The 22,120-nt window shown below is 40.0% G+C and overlaps 3 protein-coding genes across 3 annotated transcripts; all 3 read left to right on the top strand.

The window, feature by feature from the left end:
• The first annotated feature begins 6,110 nt into the window (after nucleotides 1-6,110).
• Nucleotides 6,111-7,425, top strand: LOC147302436 (uncharacterized). The gene is made up of 2 exons (XM_086282368.1): nucleotides 6,111-6,125; nucleotides 6,293-7,425. Exons 1-2 carry the CDS (start codon nucleotides 6,111-6,113, stop codon nucleotides 7,415-7,417), a joined length of 1,140 nt encoding a protein of 379 aa, XP_086138494.1. The 3' UTR covers nucleotides 7,418-7,425.
• A 3,649-nt stretch (nucleotides 7,426-11,074) lies between these two features.
• LOC147302435 (uncharacterized) lies at nucleotides 11,075-12,391 on the top strand. The gene is made up of 2 exons (XM_086282077.1): nucleotides 11,075-11,089; nucleotides 11,257-12,391. Exons 1-2 carry the CDS (start codon nucleotides 11,075-11,077, stop codon nucleotides 12,379-12,381), a joined length of 1,140 nt encoding a protein of 379 aa, XP_086138203.1. The 3' UTR covers nucleotides 12,382-12,391.
• A 5,002-nt stretch (nucleotides 12,392-17,393) lies between these two features.
• Nucleotides 17,394-18,708, top strand: LOC147302434 (uncharacterized). The gene is made up of 2 exons (XM_086282140.1): nucleotides 17,394-17,408; nucleotides 17,576-18,708. The coding sequence occupies exons 1-2, from the start codon at nucleotides 17,394-17,396 to the stop codon at nucleotides 18,698-18,700; spliced, it is 1,140 nt and encodes a 379-aa protein (XP_086138266.1). The 3' UTR covers nucleotides 18,701-18,708.
• Nucleotides 18,709-22,120: the final 3,412 nt, after the last annotated feature.

The following is a 22,120-nucleotide window of genomic DNA, read 5'->3' as shown; positions in this document are numbered from 1 at the left end:
CAGCAACAAAGTAGAGAATCAGTAGGTAACCTTGTAAAAATAGTGAGTGTCTATGCTGCCATGCCATCCCTCTGAACCTGCCACAGAGGAAGAGCCTTGACCCAGACAAAACTATCATGAATCGTGTAGTCATAACCAGCAGTCATAACAAAGGCTTATGAGCTGCAACTGAAAAAAGCAACATTACAAGCAATATTTCTGTCACCACAATCCAAGAGGGATAAAAAATCGTTTCCCTCTAATGCATCCTTTTACAGTGTAGAGCAGGGATGGGAAACATAAGGCCCAGTCTTGGCCCGGCCTGACAAAGACTCCAATCTGGCCCACTGGACAGCTTTGAAAAATATGAAAGAGGGCATAAATTTTGGAAATTTGACTGTATTTTTACAAGCTTTACAGCTTTTTCTACTGATAAAGACCTCCCCCCATGACTATTCTTAATATGCCAACACAATTAAAACACAAGTAAAACAGTTAAGAAAAGTTTTTTCACTATCTAGAAATTTCAGGGTTTTTTCTTTCTTTTTTTTTAACATTTTAATGTACTTTTTACAGTGGCCCCACATAAAAAACAAAAACAAAAACATATTCTGTGAATTACAGGACAGCCTGGGCAATGGTACTCAAGGAGTCTTACTCATTTCTTTCTTACAAGTTAAGCCCGAATGTTGACACATTCATGACAAATCACGAGCAAGAGCCGAAGTTTTGTCTGTTGCTTACAGCTGTTTGCAGGAGTCTTTACACAGAGATCATCATATTTGCTGTATTAGACAGCAGCAGAAGTCTCCCCTGAGCCTTTCTAAAGTGAGAGCGTTCTTGGAGTTCATGCTCAGTGGTTCGTACATTATTGAAAACTATGACATGATTGGTCGACGTGAAAATGACACACTAAGTGAAAACAAATAAACAAACAAAACACCAAAATAGCAACAGTTTTTGATTTTTTCAGTATGTGACTTGGATAGGAGAGTAACCTTTATTAGAAACTCTGTTTCATGGTTTCCAGATGCTGAGCGTGTCTCACATTACAAAGATTTGAATGATTTCCTGCAATGTTACAGGGTGGTCAGTAGATGGCACTAAATACAAAGGTATAATCAGGAAGCTCGCATCATCAAGTGTTCAAAACTTCGATGATGATGCTCACATAGGGTGAAAAAACACTTTGTGGGAGATACTGGGTGACTGATGGCATTATGTCAGCATGTCTCTTCAGACTAAAAGAATATTGTGAAACTTTAATACTTTAAAAAGGAGCAACATCTTGTGGTGATGAGAGGGTCAAAGTAAAGAGTCTTTCTCCTCCAACCATATATTCAGAATTTAATAAAAAGTGGAGGAGTCCCTAAACATCCACCTGGCTCTTGTGACCTTCCTATGGGGATGAATAGAAGACTCTTAAGAATAAGGGCCTGTGTGTGTGTGTGTGTGTGTGTGTGTGTGTGTGTGTGTGTGTGTGTGTGTACCCCCATATGAATGCAGAAAAAAAGGATTTCCTGATGGACTCTGCAAAAGAAAGCAAAAAAGATGTGAAGTGATATTTTGGTTGGGGCTCACACTCACACACGCACACATGGAGCAGAGGATGAAAAAGGGGTAAATCTTATCATTTAGAACCTTCACAATGGGCATAAAGAGCTGCTAATCTGCTTCATCTCCCCGGTCCCTTTGTACGAGTGGAAATGGACCTTCTGTCCACCGGCAGCTTGTCACCCCGCTCTTTTGTCCTCCGGTGGATGTGATGGCCTGCCCATCACAAACCTCATCTCTCTCCCCCTTTTGTGGGGACCCGCGCATACAGCCCTCAGCTGGAGTCCTATAAGTCCTTTAGGTGTCTTTTCTTTTATTAAATCCTACCTTTTCTCTCATTCTCCTTTATTCTTCTTTGTTTGCCAGAGGCTGCCTGACACGTATGGATTGTAACAGGCGGGGATAAGACGGATGTGTATGCCAATCTAAATCCGTTGATTTAGTGAGAAGAGAATATTGGTGGTGTTAGGAGTGCTACAGCCGATCTCATTAGTACTAAGGGCGATCAATAAAGCTTTTGGGTCTGCTGAATGCAGCGTTCACTGAAGGACTGTGCTTTGTGAGTTTGTTCTTTGCCTTGTGCTCACTGGCAGATGACCTTTGCTACCTTTAATACTCACAAATCACCCGTGATCTATTGGGTGGCAGGACTGGCAACCAAGACAGCCTCTTCATATAGTGGATTTAGTCTGGCAAGCATCTACTTTGCTTTTCAGCAAGGTGCTTACTCCAAATTATATACTTACAGCACCTGATGACTATGAGCCTGTTTTTAAAGAGGCAAGCACTTCTGTCAGAACCAACACTCAGTTAAAAATCACATGCAAATATACAAATACAGGATATTTACAGGCCATTTACATGCAGAATTTCTCCCTGAAAAGACAAGCGTGCCAAGTTTTTTTTATTTTTTTGGTTAAAACATCTGGTCCAGAGGCTTCCTTGCTGACGCTAGTCTGCAGGGAAAAAAGGGAACTTTTCATTCATGAAGTTTTCAACCTGCTCCCTCACTGTGGTACTTGAGCAAACAGCCCCGCCTACAGTTTCTGTGCTGAGTTGTGGTTTGCTTGTGTCACGGATTCTTTGTCATTTTTTTTCTGATGCTTTATAAATGTAGCTCAAGCCTTTTACACAGATGACTAGCTTCCCAGCGCTTGGGTTGATGACCTCCAGAGGAAGCAATGTTCGAAAAAGAGCTTTCCACTTGGAAGGACCTGGACTGAGCTTGACATTGTGTCTCCGAGGTTGAGCTTGAACTATCTGACCCTTGCGGTCCACTGAGAGCAGTTCAGCCACCTTTTCTACAGTGAGGAGAACAGCGCAGAGGATAAGATCTGCTGTCAAACTGCTCTTGACAAACACAAAGGGACTCACTCCACTGCTACTGAACTGAACCCTAGCTACAGTCCTCTATTTAAGGCAAGGGTGGATAGGGTGGATGGGGAAGGGGGGGTGAAAGCCAGCGTGTGAGTGAGAAGTGGTGGAGAAGGACAGAGGAGAGACAGAGAGAGAGGCATTGTGTGAAAGATAACTCAGGTTAAAGGAGCAACAGTGAGCCAACAGTGTGGAGGATCTGTCAGAGACACAGTGACAAACAGGTTGAGGCAGAGATGCATCTTTAGAGAAGATGCACAATCCCAGAAGTAGTCTGTTTACACATTCCTGGTACAACGGAATGAAAAACTACAGCAGGATCTTGTTTCTCCACCCCCCTACACACAAACACATGGATATGCAAGATATGGATGGATATGCAAGCATATTTAGACGTGGTTTCTAAGCTGAAAATGATGTAAATGGCAATCTGTGATGCTGACAGGCACCTTTAAAAAAATCATCTTAGAGTCCTTTTACCACAAGGGGCAGTCCCAGATTGTGGCAACAGGGCAACACATGTAGCTTCCTTAATATGCAGATTATCAGTGCATTAATCAATGAAATGGCTTATCGTGTGTGTTATGCACTCAAACCTCAAGGCTGACATGCATTATGCATAAGATTTTATGACAAACAGTAGAATAAATATTATTGTGTAAGACTCACTGGAGACTATACTGTAGCCATAGTCAATGCTTTGTAGCAAGTAGCAGAATCAATCTAATGAACCCCTTTCCTGCAAGAAGCAATGGTCTGTTTCAGCTTTCTACTAACTATAATAATTATTTTAAAGATGAATTAAAGTGCAGCTGAAAATTGAAGACAAAATAAAAGTAAGATGCAAATACAAAAACACTAAACTAAACACCCCTCAAGTGGTAAACAAAGACACTGAACCATTTAATGGAGATTACATTTCCAAGGTGGTCCCAGTCTCCACAGCACAGATTGAACAGTCGTCTGCTTTCCCCTCCTTACAGTCACAGATTTCTGGGGGGGTTTCGACATTTTAGCTCTTTGATGAGTAAAACCAGCTCCTCGTGCGCTCCAATGGCCTGCTGCAAATGTCGTGAGGTTGATGTGTTTGACCTTCAGATAATGCAACTTCTGCCAAATCCGCAACACCACAGTGAACAGCAGAGGCTTTAACGTGACCGTGTCTGACTCCGAACGTCACGAGATGGTTGGTGAAGCAGAAAAAAAGGGGGAAAAAAAAAGGAAAACCCACATCTTCAATCTCAGTGACTGTGAAATAACTATGGCATGATCCTGGTTGGGTAGCCCTAAACACCCTCAGGTCAACTAATAAAAGAGGTTGGGCATTTATATCATATCATATTTAATAATTATATTAAATATATTAATATTATATTTGTCACATAACTGTCAGGGACTGGGTCTCTGACCCAATGTTTCGAGTTTAGTTTGCATTGTTAGATTACAATAATGTAAAGTTTTTGTGTTAGTATTTATTTAGGGTTTAGTTGAGTGTTATTCTACTAGTTAGTCTTGTCTTTTGTCTAGTTTGTCTTGTCCTCTATGTTGAATGTTTAAGTTATGTCGGTGTCTTCGTCTTCCTTATCTGTTCCCGTTTGCCTTGTGTGTTTCGCGCCTTCCCAGTCTGTCATGTGTTGTATGTCTGTGTGTTCCATTTCCCATTGTCAAGCTTGTGATGGCCAAACCCTTGGCCACACTCTAAAGGTGGTAACTATATTTTTATTTCTTCATTTGAAAACAGTAACACACTATAGTTTCCAGGAACTTTATTGATTGGTTTGGATACATTTCTTCTATTTGTAACATTGCACATTTAGTTTACTTATGTATTCATACCAGTTCATTACTTTGATTTTTGACTAACTTTTGTCTTTTATTTCTTACCCGCCATCATCCCTGGGAGTTGCTGGACAAAAGATGGAAGCCAGGGTTTGAAACCATTGAATGCAAAGAGGGATAATTGGACCGCACCACCACTTCCTGCTGAAGGGAGAATGTGTGTTTTCTTTAATTAAAAACAAAGTAGTTGTACTTAATAAAATATTTGAGTTTTGGGTTTAGTAGTTTTGATTTCCTTCTTTGGTGTTTAGTTTATTAACAAACCAGACTATACTGCATTGTTTGTTGTTTACAATTGTGTTTTGTTTAGTTACCCCTCGTGTGTCATAGTGGTCTGATCAGCCATTACATATACCCTTATGTGTCATTTCATGTGGAGGTCAGTTAAGGCAGCCAGCTGGTTTGTTAAGTTGCAGTTTTGCCTGACTTCAGTTTTGTTTCTTTGACCTCTTTTATAAGCTCAACATTTATGACCTTTGTAAATATAATTTTTGGGTTAAATAAATGAAAACCCTATTTGTGTAATAATTCCTGTGTGTAATAATGTGTAATGATTAAATTGAATTGAACTGGAGTGAATGGAAGAGAATTAAATAATGGATTTCATGTTTATGTTTATCTATGTTGTAACAGTGACGACTTGAGACATCTGTTTGGCACTATATGAAGAGAATTAAATAAAATTTAAATGAAAATGATATTAACTGTATTTATACATTTTATATTTTTGTATGAGACACTGTCAGTGTGCTGTTATATAACTCAGGTATTTTTAAGGCCTGACTGGTGGCATTGATGCCCATTGCTTTACTGTGCTGTTGGATGTGTATGTGGGCTATCCCTTGTACCTGACATTTGACTGGGCATCACTGTGTTGCTATGGCATGATCCTGGTAGTTGTTGTTAATAAAACAATAACAAATTCAAATTCAAACATTGCTGCATTCTTCTGTCACTGAGGATTCCAAACCTGCACTCAGTCTCCTCATTACTTTGGTACTGAACAGACAAACTTTGGAGCTCCTGCAAACTTTATTCACAAACTGCAACTATTTTACACAAATCTGCGACTGACAACAAGCACAGAGACTTCAAACAATCACTGAAGTAAGGACTGAAAGATTTACTTTTAAACAATAATGATTAAGACCTTTTTCATAAGGTTGTTTTCCCTTGATTGCCAGCTGTTACTGTTTTTATCTTCATATCTTTCATATTTGTCCACCTAAACAATGCTTTAATGATACAGTTTGAGAAGTTTGATATGAATTTATCCAACTGACTTGAAAATGAAACTGACAACTGTCCTGTAATCTTACACAGAGAAACCAAATCCTGCGTCTTTGCCTTGACAGACGCCTAAAATGGCTCGAGCTGTGGTAAGTTACCCTTCACTGTGTCTGTTTCTAAACATTCAATCGTGTGAATTTTTAAAGAAAAATCCAACAACAACAATAATAATATGTAACAGAGCAAAACGTCAGATGACTTGAATGTTCCTCTGCAACACAAGATCCCTTTGGCTCAAAGTCTGCCTCCTCCACAGGCAAAGGAGAAGCTCCCACACTCATCCAGTGGAGACCGTTGTGCTCTGGACAATGAAGTTCCCGCTTTCATGTTCAGACCTATCAGCGCACCTGCATGTGAGCTCCCAAGTCCACCACCTGCTGATGCCAGCTTTCATTCAAAGGACACAAACAAGATCATTCACCCAGATTTGAAAAATGATCGTTCATCCCTGGATGATGAAGTGGCGTTTTTCATGTGTCCTGCTGATGTTCCTCTGCCTCCGAGACCTCCACCCACTGCAGAGTTACGTCTCTGCAGAAAGCGCAGATATTCTGCTGTTTTTTCTGTGGAGGATGAAGAGGAACATTTGATGCCTAAACGCATGAGGCTGATGAGTTCTGATGTTCCAGTTTCTTCAAGTCCTCCACCTGCTGATGCCAGCTTTCATTCAAAGGACACAAACAAGATCATTCACCCAGATTTGAAAAATGATCGTTCATCCCTGGATGATGAAGTGGCGTTTTTCATGTGTCCTACTGATGTTCCTCTGCCTCCGAGACCTCCACCCACTGCAGAGTTACGTCTCTGCAGAAAGCGCAGATATTCTGCTGTTTTTTCTGTGGAGGATGAAGAGGAACATTTGATGCCTAAACGCATGAGGCTGATGAGTTCTGATGTTCCAGTTTCTTCAGTTCCTCCACCTGCTGATGCCAGCTTTCAGTCAAAGGACACAAACAAGATCATGCATCCAGATTTTAAATATGATTGTTCATCCCTGGATGATGATTTGGCCTTTTTAATGTCTCCTCTGCCTCTGACACCTCCACCCACTGCAGAGTTAGGTCTGGGCAGAAAGCGCAGATATTCAAGCGTTTTTTCTGTGGAGGATGAAGAGGAACCTTTGCCTCAGCCTAAACGCATGAGGCTGATGACTTGGGATGTCTCTAAGTCTCCAGCTGCTGAAAAGAAGTATGTTTTCTTTACGTGTCCTGAAGATAAGAGGTCTGAGTTACCTCTCAGCTCCCCCCAAGGCCATCCACCATCACCGGTCAATAATAATGACACTGACCAGTGTACCATTCTGCTGCCTCCTGAAATCCCAGTACCTCCAAGTCCTGCCCCTGTTGGAGTTCTAGAAACTGTTGATTTTCCTTGTGTTTAAATTTAAATAAGTGTTTGTAGTAATAAATAAATTTTTGAGCAAATACATCTTGAGATGATTCGGTTGCTTATGATGGTTATAATTATCCAAACAGTATTGTTCCTAAGAAGATCTTTACTTTTTCTACTTATTTTCTCCATGAACTATTTTGATGTCTATTTTGAAGATCCACTCATATCATGACAGTATGCTTATTCTCAGTAGAGTGTATAGCCACATCTGAAGAAAGAATAAATTAAAGTCACTCATTAACAACTTACCACATACGCCGGAGCTGAATTCAAGATGTAAGCAGATGTTTCACAGATATCTTGGTTGTCTTTCCATTTCCTACACTAACAGTATCCTGAGAATTGTCTTATACAGCTGATATAAAGGTGAAATTTGATGACTTAATCTAAGCATCATCAGCTTAAATGCAAATGAATCCACTGTACTTGAGGTAACCTAACACTGACCATGAACGCCACAATCACTGTGCGCCAGTCCAACACAGTGCTTTACTGTGAACTCACCACAGTACTGCAAACTAAAGTGTTTATCTTCCAGTCCAATCCAATCCATCTTTATTGAGAAAGCACTTTAAAAAACCCAGGACAAAACCAAAGTGCTGTACAGTAAATGAGTTAAGAACAATAGAATAAAACTTAACAGTAAGAAAAGAAAACACATAATACATAAAAAAAATTTAAACAGCCCTATATTTAAAAACAAGATAAAACAGCAAAAATAAACTAAAAAACTCAAACTAAAAACCAACATCTTACAAGGTGTCAAAGGTCAGGGTGAAGAGATGAGTTTTCAGGAGTGATTTAAGAACAGGCAGAGAAGAAGCCTGTCTAATCTCTAAAGGCAGATCGTGTCACAGTTTCAGAGATGCTACAGCAAAAGCACGATGTCCTCTAAGTTTGCGCTCAGTCCTGGGAACATTCAGGAACAGCTGATCAGCTGACCTGAGACAGCGGGTGGGTTTATAAGACTGTGGCAGCTCAGAGAGTTAAGATGCAGCTAGGTCATGGAGAGCTTTAAAGGCAAATAAAAGAATTTTTAAATGAATGCCAAAAGAAATGGGCAGCCAGTGAAGTGAAGCTAAATTAGGGGAGATGTGCTCAAACCTTCGAGTGCCAGTTAAAACACAAGCTGCAGCATTTTGCACCCTCTGTAAACGAGTAATGTATGAAGCACTGATCCCTATATAAAGTGCATTACAGTAATCCAGCCGAGTGCTAACAAAGGCGTGGATAACTGTCTCAAAGTGCTGCTGTGAAATAAATGTCTTTATTTTATCAGCTGCCTGAGCTGAAAGAAGCTTGATTTTACCACTGCCTTAATCTGACTGTCAAGCTTCAGGTCAGAGTTCATTTTGACCTCCAGGTTTGTCACAGCTGGTTTAACGTACTGTGCCAAGGTATCTAAATACACATTGGGGGTCTCAGTAGGGCTGCCAAGAGATTTGAACCCTGGTGGAGGAGACCTTCTCAATAAAAAAGTGTTTAAAAAAACGTTTACAGGCTGCAGTCAGTATGTGGTGCACTAAGAACAGAGTTAATGGTTTTAAATAAAACATGCAGGTTGTGACAGTTTGATGAAACAATGTCAGATAAGTGTTGTCTTTTGGTATCTTTTACAGTTTTTTGATATTGATGCCAACAGTCCTTTAGCATCTGGAATGACACTTGTAGCTTGTTTCCATTCACGCTCAGCTCGACAGCACTCGCGTCTGACAGCCTTCAGCCAGGGGTCAGATTTAGTTTTAGGCTGCCTGGTTCTTAACGGAGCCACAGTGTCCAAAGCAATCTGGTAGGTGGAATAAAACCATGAGCTCAGTTCCTCAGTCTGGCTGCACAAAAACTCCGGGATTTTACAGTTCTGCTTAAAAACTGTTAAAAACTGCTCAGCAGTGGACGGGTCAAAAATACGACAGCGGCGAGCAGCAGCACGGTTTAACTGAGGTACGGGCAAGAGGAACTTGAAGCATCACAGGACTTTCACAATATGAAAATAAATAACTTATTAAAACAGATCATATACACATCCAATAACTAAGTGAAAATGATTGTTTTTGTTTTTTTATTTGCTAATAAAAGTGTCAGTGCAGTCAACCATCGTTTTTGTCCTCGTGCATTAGTTTTGATTTAGTTATCAAGTAAAATTTAATAGTAATTTTTTTACTTTGATTTTTGGGATGTAGGATGATTGTGTCAGTGTGTTTCCACTTCCCCTTTTATTTTCTGTGTATTTAAGTCTGCTGTCTTCCTCTGGTCAGTGCTGGTGCGTCTGTTTTCCTCTGTTCACGTTATTCCCGGTTTCAGGTTATCTCCTGATTCTGTTTAGGTCCATGTTCATGTTCATGTTTTTTCATCAGAGTTTCTCGCATGCACCTCCTCGGATTCATGTTCATGTTTTTCCTGTCATAGTTGTCATAGTCATACCGAGTTATTCCCAGTGTAGGTTTTAGTTTTAGTTGTCGCCCCTGTTTGCTGGGCCTTGTTTTGTGTTCATGTTTTTTCAACCTAATAAATGATTTGCTTTTTGTTAAGATTCAGTTCCATCTCTCCCTTGTCTGCTTTTGGGTTCATACTGCAATCACATCAGCCACCGTGACAATAAACTTATTTTGATTTTTAACTTTCTTTATTTTTTCAAATTTATTATGTATATATAAACATTTTGCATCTTACAATATAAAGCCTGGATCCTGCACATATTGCACTTTGAACTTGAAGTGTGTTGTCTGTTTATTGGAGATTGTACTACTTGAATTCATTATCCTGGTGATATAACACATTAATTCTCCATTTGGAATCAATATAGTATATAATACAGTATCTGTCTATCCATCTATATAGCTATTGAATTGAACTGGAGTGAATGGAAGAGAATTAAATAATGGATTTCATGTTTATGTTTATCTATGTTGTAACAGTGACGACTTGAGACATCTGTTTGGCACTATATGAAGAGAATTAAATAAAATTTAAATGAAAATGATATTAACTGTATTTATACATTTTATATTTTTGTATGAGACACTGTCAGTGTGCTGTTATATAACTCAGGTATTTTTAAGGCCTGACTGGTGGCATTGGTGCCCATTGCTTTACTGTGCTGTTGGATGTGTATGTGGGCTATCCCTTGTACCTGACATTTGACTGGGCATCACTGTGTTGCTATGGCATGATCCTGGTAGTTGTTGTTAATAAAACAATAACAAATTCAAATTCAAACATTGCTGCATTCTTCTGTCACTGAGGATTCCAAACCTGCACTCAGTCTCCTCATTACTTTGGTACTGAACAGACAAACTTTGGAGCTCCTGCAAACTTTATTCACAAACTGCAACTATTTTACACAAATCTGCGACTGACAACAAGCACAGAGACTTCAAACAATCACTGAAGTAAGGACTGAAAGATTTACTTTTAAACAATAATGATTAAGACCTTTTTCGTAAGGTTGTTTTCCCTTGATTGCCAGCTGTTACTGTTTTTATCTTCATATCTTTCATATTTGTCCACCTAAACAATGCTTTAATGATACAGTTTGAGAAGTTTGATATGAATTTATCCAACTGACTTGAAAATGAAACTGACAACTGTCCTGTAATCTTACACAGAGAAACCAAATCCTGCGTCTTTGCCTTGACAGACGCCTAAAATGGCTCAAGCTGTGGTAAGTTACCCTTCACTGTGTCTGTTTCTAAACATTCAATCGTGTGAATTTTTAAAGAAAAATCCAACAACAACAATAATAATATGTAACAGAGCAAAATGTCAGATGACTTGAATGTTCCTCTGCAACACAAGATCCCTTTGGCTCAAAGTCTGCCTCCTCCACAGGCAAAGGAGAAGCTCCCACACTCATCCAGTGGAGACCGTTGTGCTCTGGACAATGAAGTTCCCGCTTTCATGTTCAGACCTATCAGCGCACCTGCATGTGAGCTCCCAAGTCCACCACCTGCTGATGCCAGCTTTCATTCAAAGGACACAAACAAGATCATGCATCCAGATTTGAAAAGTGATCGTTCATCCCTGGATGATGAAGTGGCGTTTTTCATGTGTCCTGCTGATGTTCCTCTGCCTCCGAGACCTCCACCCACTGCAGAGTTACGTCTCTGCAGAAAGCGCAGATATTCTGCTGTTTTTTCTGTGGAGGATGAAGAGGAACATTTGATGCCTAAACGCATGAGGCTGATGAGTTCTGATGTTCCAGTTTCTTCAAGTCCTCCACCTGCTGATGCCAGCTTTCATTCAAAGGACACAAACAAGATCATTCACCCAGATTTGAAAAATGATCGTTCATCCCTGGATGATGAAGTGGCGTATTTCATGTGTCCTGCTGATGTTCCTCTGCCTCCGAGACCTCCACCCACTGCAGAGTTACGTCTCTGCAGAAAGCGCAGACATTCTGCTGTTTTTTCTGTGGAGGATGAAGAGGAACATTTGATGCCTAAACGCATGAGGCTGATGAGTTCTGATGTTCCACTTTCTTCAAGTCCTCCACCTGCTGATGCCAGCTTTCATTCAAAGGACACAAACAAGATCATGCATCCAGATTTTAAATATGATTGTTCATCCCTGGATGATGATTTGGCCTTTTTAATGTGTCCTCTGCCTCTGACACCTCCACCCATTGCAGAGTTAGGTCTGGGCAGAAAGCGCAGATATTCAAGCGTTTTTTCTGTGGAGGATGAAGAGGAACCTTTGCCTCAGCCTAAACGCATGAGGCTGATGACTTGGGATGTCTCTAAGTCTCCAGCTGCTGAAAAGAAGTATGTTTTCTTTATGTGTCCTGAAGATAAGAGGTCTGAGTTACCTCTCAGCTCCCCCCAAGGCCATCCACCATCACCGGTCAATAATAATGACACTGACCAGTGTACCATTCTGCTGCCTCCTGAAATCCCAGTACCTCCAAGTCCTGCCCCTGTTGGAGTTCTAGAAACTGTTGATTTTCCTTGTGTTTAAATTTAAATAAGTGTTTGTAGTAATAAATAAATTTTTGAGCAAATACATCTTGAAATGATTCGGTTGCTTATGATGGTTATAATTATCCAAACAGTATTATTCCTAAGAAGATCTTTACTTTTTCTACTTATTTTCTCCATGAACTATTTTGATGTCTATTTTGAAGATCCACTCATATCATGACAGTATGCTTATTCTCAGTAGAGTGTATAGCCACATCTGAAGAAAGAATAAATTAAAGTCACTCATTAACAACTTACCACATACGCCGGAGCTGAATTCAAGATGTAAGCAGACGTTTCACAGATATCTTGGTTGTCTTTCCATTTCCTACACTAACAGTATCCTGAGAATTGTCTTATACAGCTGATATAAAGGTGAAATTTGATGACTTAATCTAAGCATCATCAGCTTAAATGCAAATGAATCCACTGTACTTGAGGTAACCTAACACTGACCATGAACGCCACAATCACTGTGCGCCAGTCCAACACAGTGCTTTACTGTGAACTCACCACAGTACTGCAAACTAAAGTGTTTATCTTCCAGTCCAATCCAATCCATCTTTACTGAGAAAGCACTTTAAAATACCCAACAATAGAATAAACTTAACAGTAAGAAAATAAAACACATAATACATAAAAAATTTAAACAGCCCTATATTTAAAAACAAGATAAAACAGCAAAAATAAACTAAAAAACTCAAACTAAAAACCAACATCTTACAAGGTGTCAAAGGTCAGGGTGAAGAGATGAGTTTTCAGGAGTGATTTAAGAACAGGCAGAGAAGAAGCCTGTCTAATCTCTAAAGGCAGATCGTGTCACAGTTTCAGAGATGCTACAGCAAAAGCACGATGTCCTCTAAGTTTGCGCTCAGTCCTGGGAACATTCAGGAACAGCTGACCTGAGACAGCGGGTGGGTTTATAAGACTGTGGCAGCTCAGAGAGTTAAGATGCAGCTAGGTCATGGAGAGCTTTAAAGGCAAATAAAAGAATTTTAAAATGAATGCCAAAAGAAATGGGCAGACAGTGAAGTGAAGCTAAAATAGGGGAGATGTGCTCAAACCTTCGAGTGCCAGTTAAAACACAAGCTGCCGCATTTTGCACCCTCCGTAAACGAGCAGTGGCGTGTCTAGAAATCTTTTGTTGGGGGGGCCAGGTAGGGGCACAGATTTGGAGAAGGGTGGCAGATGTAATTGTCAGATAATGTTAAAAACAATTCTACCAACCGTTAACCATAATTCAATAACCCTATAAACCTAATAAGCGAATGCGCTTTTAACTCTTATTAGAATGAGATTTTAACCACTACGGTGCAAAGTTTTTAGATACTGCGTTGATAAAGTACAAGAGATACAATCAGTCAGTGTTTATTCAGCAGTCAAGGACATCAATATTTGCATAGTATTTTTACTGACATGTAGTGCACATATGTTTTGGGCAAAAACATTTTTTAATATTAAAATACGAACATTTTAACATACAATTGGCAAATTAGCCAATGCCAATGCAAAACCAATGCCTATTAAAAAAAGAAGATAATCTTCTCACAAACTGGTGTTTGATTTTGAAACAGGAAAAAAGTGTGGAAACAAATGAAAAGACTAACATTTGAATAACACCTGAAAGCAAGTAAATACTTTCTATGCTGCCTTATGGTAAACTTTGGTAATATTGATGTATAAAGAACAACACTGGCTGATGATGAAATACAGTCAGCTGGCATGGTGACACTGCCAGTATTAACCTGCAGGGCTGGACTGGGACAAAAAATTGGGCATTTTCACTACAGACCAGCCCACCAGGTATTAAAGCCATAAAGCCTTTGAATGAAAACAAACGCTGTTGTGACAGTGATGTACACTGTCTTTTTGGTATATGTATGATCTCTATACATTTTACGTCAGATAAAAACTTTGTTCGCAAGATTCAGATAATTATTTAATAAAAGCTAAATATTTGAAATGAGAATAAGAAAGAAAAGTATTTCTTTGTGACCCCCTCTCCCTGTTAATGCCCTACCTGGCCCCTGGCAACACTTTGCTAGACCCGCCCCTGCACAGTTACCAGCTGTCAGCTACTTAGAAAAAGGATGCTGGTGTTATTTGTCTCTCAGAAACAGTTCATAACTTCCCTTCAACTCATTCATGTCACCTAAAAGGTAAACCTGTTTCTCCATCACTGTTCAGCTCTGATGATTCAGTAAGGACATCTCCTGGTTTCATCTTCATGTTTCCCTCTCACCACATATACAAACCGATATCATGACCAGCAGCTTTACAGCTGTGGCTCCAGCAAACATCAGCTGATACTAGAAATTAATATTAAATAAATTCTAACAACAGCTGATCAAGCTTAAACGTGCTGCTGTTGTTTAGCGTGACATCCGCTGGTTTCCAATGATCAGCTGATCGGCTTTTCTCTCTTGTTTATTTATCTCCCACTTTGCGCCAGAAACAGGAATCAGAATCAATAAAGTATTCTGATTCCTGTTTCTGGCGCAAAGTGGGAGATAAATAAACAAGAGAGAAAAGCCGATCAGCTGATCATTGATCAGTTTCATGATCAAAGTAGCAACAGAAGAGGGAGGGAGGGGGGGGGGGGGGATAAGAGAAGAGGCAGCTGTGCAGCGTAAAGACAGAATAACTCCAGCTTTTTGTCTTTTCCCATTCTAGCTAAAGTACGGGACAAACTGTGTCTCTTCTCAGCTCAATACAAAACGCATAATATTTTCTCTGAATGAGGGACCATTCCATTTTTTAAGGAGCCGTTGGCAACTCTACTAACTAACCTTATGAATAAAATAAAGTTCACTATCAGTAACATCATAGCAACCGAACAGCTGTATAGAAACTCCTTCATGCTAGCTCACGCAGTACGAGTTATTGTAACTGACTGTAAAAAGTCAGCACAACGAAAATAAACTCCACCTAAACTTGGTTTATATCTGACCCAGATAGACTGCAGGTCATAACTTCTTACCTGAAGTTCAGTTCACCGCCTCCGGCCTCTGCTCCTCGTGCCTTTCCGTCATCCACCTGCCAGCGTGTTGCATCTGCTGGCCTCCACCACTTGCTAATGTTACTGAATCTGTGGAAGCTCCGCAATAGCCACCACCAAACAATTGAGTTATTTTTACACATCTCCCAGCATCTGGCCAATCCACCACCTTTCAGTGTTTATACTGTTACGGGGAAAAAATGAAAAAAAAACCCATTGGCCCATAAAAACGAAAAATCACCATCGGCCCACCGGGCAAATGCCCAGTATGCCCGATGGCCAGTCCAACTATGTCCTCTGGGCTGGAGGGTGGCGGATTAAAAGCTTTGGTGCATTACCGTGAGGCGAAGGCCATCCATCACAGCTTTTTTGGGTTAGATAAATGAAAACTATGTTTTTGTAATAATTCCTGTGACTCCTCCTGCTTTTTCAACTCAGCCCATCACACGTTATTGTCTCTCCTTGTTTCATCTTTTATTATGAAAGGGTTGTGTTTCCATGTTCAGTGTGTTTCATTTTGCTTCCCCTGTGGTGTCAGGTTCATTTGTGTCAGCTGTGTTTCCACTTCCCCTTTTATTTTCTGTGTATTTAAGTCCGCTGTCTTCCTCTGGTCAGTGCTGGTGTGTCTGTTTTCCTCCGTTCACGTTATTCCGGGTTTCAGGTTATCTCCTGATTCTGTTTAGGTCCATGTTCATGTTCATGTTCATGTTTTTTCATCAGAGTTTCTCGCATGCACCTCCTCGGATTCATGTTCATGTTTTTCCTGTCATAGTTGTCATAGTCATACCGAGTTATTCCCAGTGTAGGTTTTAGTTTTAGTTGTCGCCCCTGTTTGCTGGGCCTTGTTTTGTGTTCATGTTTTTTCAACCTAATAAATGATTTGCTTTTTGTTAAGATTCAGTTCCATCTCTCCCTTGTCTGCTTTCGGGTTCATATTGCAATCACATCAGCCACCGTGACAATAAACTTATTTTGATTTTTAACTTTCTTTATTTTTTCAACAATATTATGTATATATAAACGTTTTGCATCTTACAATATAAAGCCTGGATCCTGCACATATTGCACTTTGAACTTGAAGTGTGTTGTCTGTTTATTGGAGACTGTACTACTTGAATTCATTATCCTGGTGATATAACACATTAATTCTCCATTTGGAATCAATATAGTATATAATACAGTATCTGTCTATCCATCTATATAGCTATTGAATTGAACTGGAGTGAATGGAAGAGAATTAAATAATGGATTTCATGTTTATGTTTATCTATGTTGTAACAGTGACGACTTGAGACATCTGTTTGGCACTATATGAAGAGAATTAAATAAAATTTAAATGAAAATGATATTAACTGTATTTATACATTTTATATTTTTGTATGAGACACTGTCAGTGTGCTGTTATATAACTCAGGTATTTTTAAGGCCTGACTGGTGGCATTGGTGCCCATTGCTTTACTGTGCTGTTGGATGTGTATGTGGGCTATCCCTTGTACCTGACATTTGACTGGGCATCACTGTGTTGCTATGGCATGATCCTGGTAGTTGTTGTTAATAAAACAATAACAAATTCAAATTCAAACATTGCTGCATTCTTCTGTCACTGAGGATTCCAAACCTGCACTCAGTCTCCTCATTACTTTGGTACTGAACAGACAAACTTTGGAGCTCCTGCAAACTTTATTCACAAACTGCAACTATTTTACACAAATCTGCGACTGACAACAAGCACAGAGACTTCAAACAATCACTGAAGTAAGGACTGAAAGATTTACTTTTAAACAATAATGATTAAGACCTTTTTCGTAAGGTTGTTTTCCCTTGATTGCCAGCTGTTACTGTTTTTATCTTCATATCTTTCATATTTGTCCACCTAAACAATGCTTTAATGATACAGTTTGAGAAGTTTGATATGAATTTATCCAACTGACTTGAAAATGAAACTGACAACTGTCCTGTAATCTTACACAGAGAAACCAAATCCTGCGTCTTTGCCTTGACAGACGCCTAAAATGGCTCGAGCTGTGGTAAGTTACCCTTCACTGTGTCTGTTTCTAAACATTAAATCGTGTGAATTTTTAAAGAAAAATCCAACAACAACAATAATAATATGTAACAGAGCAAAACGTCAGATGACTTGAATGTTCCTCTGCAACACAAGATCCCTTTGGCTCAAAGTCTGCTTCCTCCACAGGCAAAGGAGAAGCTCCCACACTCATCCAGTGGAGACCGTTGTGCTCTGGACAATGAAGTTCCCGCTTTCATGTTCAGACCTATCAGTGCACCTGCATGTGAGCTCCCAAGTCCACCACCTGCTGATGCCAGCTTTCATTCAAAGGACACAAACAAGATCATGCATCCAGATTTGAAAAGTGATCGTTCATCCCTGGATGATGAAGTGGCGTTTTTCATGTGTCCTGCTGATGTTCCTCTGCCTCCGAGACCTCCACCCACTGCAGAGTTACGTCTCTGCAGAAAGCGCAGATATTCTGCTGTTTTTTCTGTGGAGGATGAAGAGGAACATTTGATGCCTAAACGCATGAGGCTGATGAGTTCTGATGTTCCAGTTTCTTCAAGTCCACCACCTGCTGATGCCAGCTTTCATTCAAAGGACACAAACAAGATCATTCACCCAGATTTTAAAAATGATCGTTCATCCCTGGATGATGAAGTGGCGTATTTCATGTGTCCTACTGATGTTCCTCTGCCTCCGAGACCTCCACCCACTGCAGAGTTACGTCTCTGCAGAAAGCGCAGACATTCTGCTGTTTTTTCTGTGGAGGATGAAGAGGAACATTTGATGCCTAAACGCATGAGGCTGATGAGTTCTGATGTTCCACTTTCTTCAAGTCCTCCACCTGCTGATGCCAGCTTTCATTCAAAGGACACAAACAAGATCATGCATCCAGATTTTAAATATGATTGTTCATCCCTGGATGATGATTTGGCCTTTTTAATGTGTCCTCTGCCTCTGACACCTCCACCCACTGCAGAGTTAGGTCTGGGCAGAAAGCGCAGATATTCAAGCGTTTTTTCTGTGGAGGATGAAGAGGAACCTTTGCCTCAGCCTAAACGCATGAGGCTGATGACTTGGGATGTCTCTAAGTCTCCAGCTGCTGAAAAGAAGTATGTTTTCTTTACGTGTCCTGAAGATAAGAGGTCTGAGTTACCTCTCAGCTCCCCCCAAGGCCATCCACCATCACCGGTCAATAATAATGACACTGACCAGTGTACCATTCTGCTGCCTCCTGAAATCCCAGTACCTCCAAGTCCTGCCCCTGTTGGAGTTCTAGAAACTGTTGATTTTCCTTGTGTTTAAATTTAAATAAGTGTTTGTAGTAATAAATAAATTTTTGAGCAAATACATCTTGAAATGATTCGGTTGCTTATGATGGTTATAATTATCCAAACAGTATTGTTCCTAAGAAGATCTTTACTTTTTCTACTTATTTTCTCCATGAACTATTTTGATGTCTATTTTGAAGATCCACTCATATCATGACAGTATGCTTATTCTCAGTAGAGTGTATAGCCACATCTGAAGAAAGAATAAATTAAAGTCACTCATTAACAACTTACCACATACGCCGGAGCTGAATTCAAGATGTAAGCAGACGTTTCACAGATATCTTGGTTGTCTTTCCATTTCCTACACTAACAGTATCCTGAGAATTGTCTTATACAGCTGATATAAAGGTGAAATTTGATGACTTAATCTAAGCATCATCAGCTTAAATGCAAATGAATCCACTGTACTTGAGGTAACCTAACACTGACCATGAACGCCACAATCACTGTGCGCCAGTCCAACACAGTGCTTTACTGTGAACTCACCACAGTACTGCAAACTAAAGTGTTTATCTTCCAGTCCAATCCAATCCATCTTTACTGAGAAAGCACTTTAAAAAACCCAGGACAAAACCAAAGTGCTGTACAGTAAATGAGTTAAGAACAATAGAATAAAACATAACAGTAAAAAAATAAAACACATAATACATAAAAATTTTAAACAGCCCTATATTTAAAAACAAGATAAAACAGCAAAAATAAACTAAAAAACTCAAACTAAAAACCAACATCTTACAAGGTGTCAAAGGTCAGGGTGAAGAGATGAGTTTTCAGGAGTGATTTAAGAACAGGCAGAGAAGAAGCCTGTCTAATCTCTAAAGGCAGATCGTGTCACAGTTTCAGAGATGCTACAGCAAAAGCACGATGTCCTCTAAGTTTGCGCTCAGTCCTGGGAACATTCAGGAACAGCTGATCAGCTGACCTGAGACAGCGGGTGGGTTTATAAGACTGTGGCAGCTCAGAGAGTTAAGATGCAGCTAGGTCATGGAGAGCTTTAAAGGCAAATAAAAGAATTTTTAAATGAATGCCAAAAGAAATGGGCAGCCAGTGAAGTGAAGCTAAAATAGGGGAGATGTGCTCAAACCTTCGAGTGCCAGTTAAAACACAAGCTGCCGCATTTTGCACCCTCCGTAAACGAGCAGTGGCGTGTCTAGAAATCTGTTGTTGGGGGGGCCAGGTAGGGGCACAGATTTGGAGAAGGGTGGCAGATGTAATTGTCAGATAATGTTAAAAACAATTCTACCAACCGTTAACCATAATTCAATAACCCTATAAACCTAATAAGCGAATGCGCTTTTAACTCTTATTAGAATGAGATTTTAACCACTACGGTGCAAAGTTTTTAGATACTGCGTTGATAAAGTACAAGAGATACAATCAGTCAGTGTTTATTCAGCAGTCAAGGACATCAATATTTGCATAGTATTTTTACTGACATGTAGTGCACATATGTTTTGGGCAAAAACATTTTTGAATATTAAAATACGAACATTTTAACATACAATTGGCAAATTAGCCAATGCCAATGCAAAACCAATGCCTATTAAAAAAAGAAGATAATCTTCTCACAAACTGGTGTTTGATTTTGAAACAGGAAAAAAGTGTGGAAACAAATGAAAAGACTAACATTTGAATAACACCTGAAAGCAAGTAAATACTTTCTATGCTGCCTTATGGTAAACTTTGGTAATATTGATGTATAAAGAACAACACTGGCTGATGATGAAATACAGTCAGCTGGCATGGTGACACTGCCAGTATTAACCTGCAGGGCTGGACTGGGACAAAAAATTGGGCATTTTCACTACAGACCAGCCCACCAGGTATTAAAGCCATAAAGCCTTTGAATGAAAACAAACGCTGTTGTGACAGCGATGTACACTGTCTTTTTGGTATATGTATGATCTCTATACATTTTACGTCAGATAAAAACTTTGTTCGCAAGATTCAGATAATTATTTAATAAAAGCTAAATATTTGAAATGAGAATAAGAAAGAAAAGTATTTCTTTGTGACCCCCTCTCCCTGTTAATGCCCTACCTGGCCCCTGGCAACACTTTGCTAGACCCGTCCCTGCACAGTTACCAGCTGTCAGCTACTTAGAAAAAGGATGCTGGTGTTATTTGTCTCTCAGAAACAGTTCATAACTTCCCTTCAACTCATTCATGTCACCTAAAAGGTAAACCTGTTTCTCCATCACTGTTCAGCTCTGATGATTCAGTAAGGACATCTCCTGGTTTCATCTTCATGTTTCCCTCTCACCACATATACAAACCGATATCATGACCAGCAGCTTTACAGCTGTGGCTCCAGCAAACATCAGCTGATACTAGAAATTAATATTAAATAAATTCTAACAACAGCTGATCAAGCTTAAACGTGCTGCTGTTGTTTAGCGTGACATCCGCTGGTTTCCAATGATCAGCTGATCGGCTTTTCTCTCTTGTTTATTTATCTCCCACTTTGCGCCAGAAACAGGAATCAGAATCAATAAAGTATTCTGATTCCTGTTTCTGGCGCAAAGTGGGAGATAAATAAACAAGAGAGAAAAGCCGATCAGCTGATCATTGATCAGTTTCATGATCAAAGTAGCAACAGAAGAGGGAGGGGGGGGGGGGGATAAGAGAAGAGGCAGCTGTGCAGCGTAAAGACAGAATAACTCCAGCTTTTTGTCTTTTCCCATTCTAGCTAAAGTACGGGACAAACTGTGTCTCTTCTCAGCTCAATACAAAACGCATAATATTTTCTCTGAATGAGGGACCATTCCATTTTTTAAGGAGCCGTTGGCAACTCTACTAACTAACCTTATGAATAAAATAAAGTTCACTATCAGTAACATCATAGCAACCGAACAGCTGTATAGAAACTCCTTCATGCTAGCTCACGCAGTACGAGTTATTGTAACTGACTGTAAAAAGTCAGCACAACGAAAATAAACTCCACCTAAACTTGGTTTATATCTGACCCAGATAGACTGCAGGTCATAACTTCTTACCTGAAGTTCAGTTCACCGCCTCCGGCCTCTGCTCCTCGTGCCTTTCCGTCATCCACCTGCCAGCGTGTTGCATCTGCTGGCCTCCACCACTTGCTAATGTTACTGAATCTGTGGAAGCTCCGCAATAGCCACCACCAAACAATTGAGTTATTTTTACACATCTCCCAGCATCTGGCCAATCCACCACCTTTCAGTGTTTATACTGTTACGGGGAAAAAATGAAAAAAAACCCCATTGGCCCATAAAAACGAAAGATCACCATCGGCCCACCGGGCAAATGCCCAGTATGCCCGATGGCCAGTCCAACTATGTCCTCTGGGCTGGAGGGTGGCGGATTAAAAGCTTTGGTGCATTACCGTGAGGCGAAGGCCATCCATCACAGCTTTTTTGGGTTAG

Source organism: Aulonocara sp. 'chitande type north' Nkhata Bay, linkage group LG23, assembly GCF_057382095.1.
Source record: "Aulonocara sp. 'chitande type north' Nkhata Bay isolate Kocher_YH1m ecotype deep benthic linkage group LG23, A_spYH_male_GT1.1, whole genome shotgun sequence".
NCBI lineage: Eukaryota > Metazoa > Chordata > Actinopteri > Cichliformes > Cichlidae > Aulonocara > Aulonocara sp. 'chitande type north' Nkhata Bay.
The sequence above is the reverse complement of the archived record's forward strand: the minus strand, read 5'-3'. Positions and strand labels throughout refer to the sequence as shown.